Below are 8086 nucleotides of genomic sequence, written 5' to 3'. Positions count from 1 at the left end.
TTTGCCTTGGTTACAGGGATATTCAAGATTATTCATGTTTTCACGGCCCTCCCTTACCTGAAGACAGACAATCCTATGACTCCAACATCCTAATTAAGCTGAAACTGCAAGAGTAGAGTTAGCATTAGATCTGGAGTACTGTGAAGGATATTGTTCTGGAGGATAGAAATCAATGTCTGCTCCTCCCTGAGGATGGTTTAAAATTGAGTTTGGCAAATTAATCCTGATGAACTCTACAAAGTGTGCTGTTGAGTGGGTGTTGGATGAAACAGCGATAATCTGTAATATTGGTAGGGCTTCTAGAAAAAAGGAGATGTAGGATGGGAGGATAGTAATAATTCCCTTTCAGACACTGGAATAACAAGTTTTTTGCCATGCCCCTTGTTAGAGTATCTGACATAGAAGTGCATGTAAAGCAATGGCATGCCACTGAATTTCTCCAGGTGGAAAAATGTGCACCTACTGACATTCATCAACACTTGCCAAATACTTCTGGAGACCAAGCAGTAGAGGCAAACACAGTGAGGCAGAGGGTGATGCATTTCAGGAATGGTGATAGCTGTGTGAAAGACAAGCCACATTTCCAACATACAAATCTAGTTGTCACACTGTGGTATGGATTGCATCTCAGTCAGCTCACTCACACAAATCAATTCATGGTGGTTATTATCACAAGAAATAGCATTTTGTAGCTTACAATTTGCTCCACCAAATAGTGTTATTGAGCTCTTTGTACTTTTTTTTTTTTTTTTTTTTTTTTTTTTTTTTTTCCCCCCATGGAAAGAAATAAAAGGCATTACATTTGAAGCAACTTATCTCATTAGAGTATATTTACAATGTGCCCTGCAACACATATTGCAGGGCAATATGGAGGTACTGAGCTGTTCCTGACCTAGCTTTTTGGTGCTTCAGGTAGCTGATTAGATTATATCCTTCTATCAGGATATCCCATGCAGAGAGTCCTGTAGGACAAACTACCCTTTTCACAACCAGACATCACTCAGCACCTATCTTAGATTTCCAGTTGTCTTACTGTGTGGATTTCAAAATCCCAAGGTAGTGTGCTATGCAAAGCGCTTTTGCCCACAGATTTGCACAAATGCAAGAGTAGTGTGAACCTTGCTCTTTACACTCTGAGCCCTAGATGTTGGCATCATTTCACCTATGTGTTGAAAAACTGGGTTACAATGTTTGATGTCTAGAAAAAAAAGTAGCTAACTCATTCTTTGCTTTACAAATAAATATTATTTGCTTTGATTAATATTTACCAGTGGACATTAACTTAATATTACCGAGCAAAACGGAGAGTAGGGAAGGAGCACTGTGAATGAGAGGTCCAGCAGACTCTTTTTAAACTACACTGTAAGTACTATATTATACTTAGAAGAATTTGAACTTGTATTGTCTATGATCTCTGCAATTTAATACATAGTATTTAATTATGAGATGATTTTATTTTGAATACGTAGTTGGAAATCTATCTTCTGGAACCATGGTCTATGCATTGAGAATGGGATTCCATCAGTGATGCAGCTCTTAGATACTGTGTCAGGATGACAAGGGAGATGAGGTCCAAAGTGGATGTTCAGCTGCCATTCACCCCAAGGTGAAACACTGAACCCCGCCTCTACTACCAGAGGAGTAAATTCACTTGCAGCTCGATGTCCTAGATACTTTAGGCTGATACAGGACTAGCACAGGAGCTGAGAGTAATATACTGATACCACAACCATCTTCAAACACTGCAGTTAAGTGGCACAGGGGCTGACACTAATCTCTCTCAGAAGCAGATTTCTGGTGTTACATACAGAGTATTTACAGGATCATAGTGTACTGTTTTCATTTAGATTTTACTTTTTCTCTGTCTATAATTTTATCTGTCATTTTAGGCAAACTGAGCACAGTTCCCACACTCAGCACTTAGACATCTTAGATCTCAAGTGTTTCATAAAGGGCAGCCACATAAGAGGAAATCCAAATTTAACAACTCTCCATGAAATGTTTGATATAGGACCCAAACCTGGCTTCAGACACAACCTGAGGTAAACCATGGGGCAGATTCACACACTGTAGAATAATCATGCTATTGCTCTGAACAGTAACATCACCTCTGTTTTCCTGAAGTACGCTATCTCCTTTATGTTTTTGAGATTTCTGATTTGAGATAATTTACATGATATATTCTATGGAGAACATACTTCCACAATATCTCCTAGAAAGGGAAGAAGAGAAACTGTGGGGTTACGTAGAATTTGTTTCTATCAGTTTAAGGAAGAGGAAAGGTCATCCAATTACCCAAATATATACACAGCAAGGCTGCAATTAAGCTTCTGCTCTAGCTTTTCCTAAACTCTTGTGTGTTCAGTTTTACAGCCTTATGGATACTTTATGTGCAATGAAGAGATACAACAAACTTTCTTGTTTTATCCTCATTTTACTGAAACATGTAAGATAATGGGCTGAAATTACACAGTTCTTGAGTTCAGAGCTGCTGTACCAGAGGCAGAAAGATACAGTTTAAATGGTGAAGCATCAGATGGATTCTCTTCTACTGTAAGTGATGTTACCTTTGCATTACTGCAGTGCATGAAAACCCAAGTCATCACAAGATTATGTCTACTGTGCTCTGCCAAAGTGCTTCCTGAATGTATAGGAACAATATGCAAACTCAGTTGTATACACAGATACCTTGGAAATGCAATAATGCCATGCTGATCAGACACAAGGACAATTTCAGATAAGGTGCCTCACAAAAAGCAACACCTCACAAAAACCAGTACAGAATCATTTCTTCCCTAGTGGTGTCATGTTAGTATCTTGGTTGGAAACAAATAGAGCAGACCAGAAATGGACTAGCGATGAGGCCCAATAGAAAGAAAGTAGCAATCCTAAACACTGGCATATGAAAATCAGTATTTCAAATACAAAATGAACTGTTTTTATGCAGGAAATATAACATTCTCTACAAGGTAATCTTTCCTTTCTCAACAGAATTATTCAGAAGGAAAATGAAGCCTGTATTTTATTTGTGTTTGTTTCTTGTTGGACTTCAAGTCCAGGCACTTCCTAACCCCAACCACAGCAACAAACGTAAGAAAGAGAGACCTCATTCCATAGGACACCATGGGCATGTGGAAGGTGAAAACTTGGCTCACATGAAGATAGCCCCCAGCAATGCTGAATTTGCATTCAGATTTTACAAGCAGGTTGCAAAGGAGGGAGGTAACAAGAACATTTTCTTCTCTCCCTTGAGCCTTTCTACTGCCTTTGCAATGCTCTCACTGGGGGCTAGATCAAACACACTCAGCCAGCTGCACAAATGCCTCACATTCAACCTGACAGAGATGGAAGAGCAGGAGATCCATGAGGGCTTCCAGCATCTCCTCCAGCTGCTGAATGACCCTCACCGAGAGATTCAATTGAGCATGGGCAATACTCTGTTCATAGATGAGAGACTGAAACTGCAACAAAAATTTTTGAATGATGTCACAAATTTTTATCATTCAGAAGCTGTTTCTATGGATTTGCAAAATTCTGAACATGCTAAAAAGGAAATCAATAACTACATAAAAGAAAAGACCCATGGTAAATTTGTAGACTTACTGAAGAGCCTTGATAAAGATGCAGTGATGATTCTGACTAACTACATTTACTTTAAAGGTGAGTGAAAAACATTGGTTAAGGTTGTAAATATAGGCTCTAGAAGTCTGATCCAAGTCAAGGATCAAGATTTTTTTTTTCCCATGGTTAACCTACGCTACCATACAATTTAAACTATATGTTTATTCTTCTAAATGAAGTAAGGAAATACTTGAAAGACAGATATAAGGAATCAATTTTTATGAGTAAAAAATAAAAAGGAAAAAAAGGATATAAGTACCAACCAATACTGTATCATCTCAAATTAGGCTCAGAGCTAAAAGTATTCAGAAAGGGCAAGCTTACTATCATTTTTTGAAAGGCACAATTATTTTGCTGGGCAAGACACAATCAAAATAAAATATGAATGAAGCATAATAAGGGAATAATTTCAGAGAATGCATAAGGTCAGTTCATAGAAGCAGATAAAGGCTCTGGCCTTTTCCTTGACCTATACTGTCTTTTGTGATTTTTATTCAAATGACTGAAATGATTCAAAGCTCATCTCCATTGCCAGGGAACAAGAATCCTTAAACTGAGATAGGCTTGTAATTGTATTTATCATTCAGATATACTACCCTGAGCATCAACTATTGTGTTATGCACTTACTTGTCACTTTTTCAGCTTATTCACCTCTGTTCTCATTCTTTTGTCAAAAGGCTACTGGGAAAATCCTTTTAAAAGTTACAACACCAGAGATGATGACTTCTTTGTGGATGCCGAGCATTCTGTTAAGGTTCAAATGATGTACAAACAAAAATACTATAATATCCATAGGGACGAGAAGCTGTCTTGCTGGGTAGTAGAAATACCATACAAAGGAAATGCTACTGCCTTTTTTATTCTGCCTGATGAAGGGAGTATGAGCCAGGTAGAGGATGCTCTGCTACAAGATACAGTGTCTAACTGGAGCCTATCACTTAAAATAAGGTAACCCTTTGACTTCTTTTGACTGACATTTTTTTTAAGCACTAAAGAGGCTATAAATGCTCATGCAGGCAAGGTTTAGGATACCACAAGGATCTGCTAAACACAGATCTGAGGACCAAGCATTGCAGAGCTCATTCATCTCAAAGGAAGGAAGTATCAGGAGATTTTGTTCACTGGGGAGACTTCTCCTCACTTCCTTTGCCACAGCAGTGGTAATGCTGTCAAATGTGGGGCTCCTGCATTTGCAAACTCAGCCTTCAGAAACCCATCTAGACTAGGGAGGATCCAACCAAAAGAAAATGGAATTTCTTCTCCAATCTGGATGACTAACTTATCAGACTGTGAGTGGTAGGACTGGCGCCTCAGTTTCTCCTTCACCAATGTCTTATTTATTTAGTCCTTAGAAAGGTAGGTCTATGCTCCACAGTTAGCTGGGATGGACTCACACCTTTTGTATCAGCTCTTATATTGAAGAACATTGAAATTATAACTCACTTTCTTTTCACTGTTTTGTTGTTTGTTTGTTTTTGTAAAAAACAAAACAAAACAAAAAGACGCATCAACCTGTATCTTCCAAAATTCTCAATCTCTGGATCCTATGATGTCAAGGAATTATTTTTGAAAATGGGTGTGACAGACATGTTCAGTAACAATGCTGATTTCTCCGGAGTGGCAGAAGATACCCTTCTGAAAGTTTCCAGTGTAAGTATGTGATCAGGGCAGGTGATCAAGAAATCTGCTTGCCCTCCTGACTTGATGGTTTTATCTTAAAAAATAGGCTGATCCTATTTCTAGATTTCAGCCATGGCTCACTCACAGCAATACAAGAAGTTTAGTGGTTAGATGGTTACTCTTCTTTGCATATAGCAAGCAATTTCTTTTTCCATAGCTATACCACAAACTCACTTTAAAACTGACAAAGTGTAAAGATCTGGAAAGGGTAATGGGAACAATTTCACAAAGATCTTGCGTAAATAATTAATACTAGAGTCAGAGCTAAGACATTAATTTGAGAATGGTCATTCTTATTCTATGAATATGCCGTTCTTACTGTATTAGCTGAGCACCTCAGAATTGGTCTGTCATTATTGTGTCAACAGAAAAAAAAGTTTTTGCACATACATAAATTGATGCAAAATGAAAACATCCCTCCTTGGTGTTAAATATTAAGGAAAAGATCTTACTCAAAGAAACCACTGAACAATAAAAGCTCTCCATGCTGTTCAGTATCTGTAAGCAGCCAAGTTTGACTCTGACAGAGTGAAAAATAAAGCTTTCTCTTAACTCAGAGCAAACTTTCTTGTCTTGGAAAGGCTGGACAAGAGAACCTTTTTCTCACAAATTCTGTTCATTTTGTGCTGTATCTCTTAAAAACTATCATCTCTCAGTGTTAGAGCAAACCTGTTTATCCCCTGCTGCTTTTCACTGTCTGTCCCTAGACGTTTATTTTTTTCTTCCTTTGTAGGCAATTCACAAGGCCAAGTTGAATGTTAATGAGAATGGCACAGAGGCTGCTGCAGTGACCATGGTAGAAATAGTGCCTCTCTCTGCAATGCTTAATCCTCTTGAAATAAAATTCAACAGACCCTTCGTAATTATGGTTTTTGACAAAAGCACCAACACCATCATCTTCATGGGTAAAGTCGTGAACCCAACTGCCATTGAAGACTAGGTCAGAGCACTTGTATTCCACAACAGAGAACAGCTTGTACACATCTCAAAGAGTTCTTTGTGTAAAATGGCCAGAATTGATCCCTAATTAAATAAAAAATAATTTCAAAAAGAAGAAAATTTTATATTATATTATTCTTTTTCAACAGACAGCCAGGAGAAGAAGAAGCAGGCTATGTTTATGAAATGTCCCAGGATAATCATACAGCAGTGGGGTCTTTACAGACATTTCCTACCTTGTACAATAGAGGCTGGTGTTGTGGCCCCCTGTGTGCCAAAGACCAATACCTCCAGTCCAAGCTCTGCTTTCCATCTGAAGAGGATCAGGGATTAAAACTTGATTTGAGAGGGAATAGGGTTTCTAGCCATTGTTGGAGGATATCAGCTTCTAGCAAGGCTGGGTCAGAAATGTTGAATGTGGCTGGGTCTGAAAAAGTCCTGACAGATCATATGGATGGAAGAAAACAGGAATCTGAGGAATCTGCTCTTGTTTGTCATGAGAGGTAATAGAATCTTTCAGATGGGCAATGGGCAATTACAGACCTTATCCCAGACCTACTGACAAAAAAAAAGGTGGAAGTGAGTTTATTCACATAGATCTAAGGATATAATGAATACAAAATATTGTCTCTATAATCATCTCACTGTCTCTGTACTTTAAAGAAAGGAATACACTGAGGCCTGAAAAATGTTCCAAGGAAAACCTTAGTCGGCTATGCCTGTCTAATTCATTTTTGCTCTCAGAAAAATCAAATCAATTGCTCCAGCAGTTCTTGAAGAAGCAAGACTCCACTCATGGAGCTAAGCCAAGGATTTCAGCTCTGCACAGAGGTGCCAAATTACCACACTCTTTCTCCACAGCTTCTGATACAGCTGCAGAATCATTGCTCACCTGCTTTAGGAGTGGTGGGACTTAAGTTAGCAGTCAGATGTTTGAGACATGTTAGAAGAAATGTAACAATGAAGGAAAATGGGTAACTATTCATATTATTTTAATTTTTGCCTTCTCCTCTGAAACTTCTGGAAAATGAAAGCCAGACATAATCTCATTCTTATTGCTTAATTATAAATACAAGAGGTCTGAAATAGGAACCTTTGTAAAATTCATGATTCTCTGCTTATAAGAATTGTTATTCTTATGAAAAATAGTGGAATTCTACTTGTTGCCCCATTGATATTTAAGATGGACAAAATATTCCAACTTCCCAGAAATTGTTTCATAACTTCCTTAAAACTGTAAAGAATAACAACCACCTAAATTTTTCACAAACCAGTATATGAAGTGGACTAAGGATGTATCCTCACATTAACACAGGATAATGTCTCACTTTGTCCTCCACTAGCAGAGCATCTGCAGGCAATTAGGCACAGGGATGAGGATTTTGGTCTTTTATGACTTCTCTTGTCATCTGAAATAACACCATACATACCACAATCCTTTACCATACATGAGAACTGAGATCTGCAAGGGATCTTTCAGTGATTTACCTCCATTTTGCATATATTTTGACAGGAAGGGCTTTCTGTGTTTTCACTAAGCAACACTCTCTGCTACTCTTAGTGTCAAGACCCAGTCATAGAAAATTAGTATTACTGAGGTGCTCAGAGACAGCACAGTTCTTGCCTGAGTCACAGGGAGCTTGAACTGGCACTGCCTACAAGCAGTTCTATGTGGGAATGGAAATTATATGAGCACTGCTTATGTTTTCTATTTCCAACAATATGACCTGACATCCATCAAAAAATAAAGGTTATGAGAAGCAGCAGGGAATGGTGCAGGCTGCAGACTGGGAGATTCAATCAGCTTCACATTGCATCTCAAAGTTACTTTGAACTCTGTTGATT

General features: G+C 38.2%; 1 protein-coding gene across 2 annotated transcripts; it reads left to right on the top strand.

The window, feature by feature from the left end:
* Positions 1 to 1309: 1309 nt before the first annotated feature.
* On the top strand, positions 1310 to 6361 carry LOC107315244 (alpha-1-antitrypsin-like). Of its 2 annotated transcripts, XM_085550527.1 has the most exons (6): positions 1310 to 1362; positions 1890 to 2042; positions 2992 to 3660; positions 4300 to 4570; positions 5125 to 5272; positions 6036 to 6361. In XM_085550527.1, exons 3-6 carry the CDS (start codon positions 3009 to 3011, stop codon positions 6240 to 6242), a joined length of 1278 nt encoding a protein of 425 aa, XP_085406653.1. In that variant the 5' UTR covers positions 1310 to 1362; positions 1890 to 2042; positions 2992 to 3008; the 3' UTR covers positions 6243 to 6361. The 2 variants fall into 2 exon arrangements, with proteins under 2 accessions (XP_085406653.1, XP_015720870.2); XM_015865384.3 differs by lacking the exon at positions 1890 to 2042.
* The last annotated feature ends 1725 nt before the right edge of the window (positions 6362 to 8086 follow it).

Source organism: Coturnix japonica, chromosome 5, assembly GCF_054131305.1.
Source record: "Coturnix japonica strain WE chromosome 5, WE-NBRP24, whole genome shotgun sequence".
NCBI classification, from domain to species: Eukaryota; Metazoa; Chordata; class Aves; order Galliformes; family Phasianidae; genus Coturnix; species Coturnix japonica.
The sequence above is the reverse complement of the archived record's forward strand: the minus strand, read 5'-3'. Positions and strand labels throughout refer to the sequence as shown.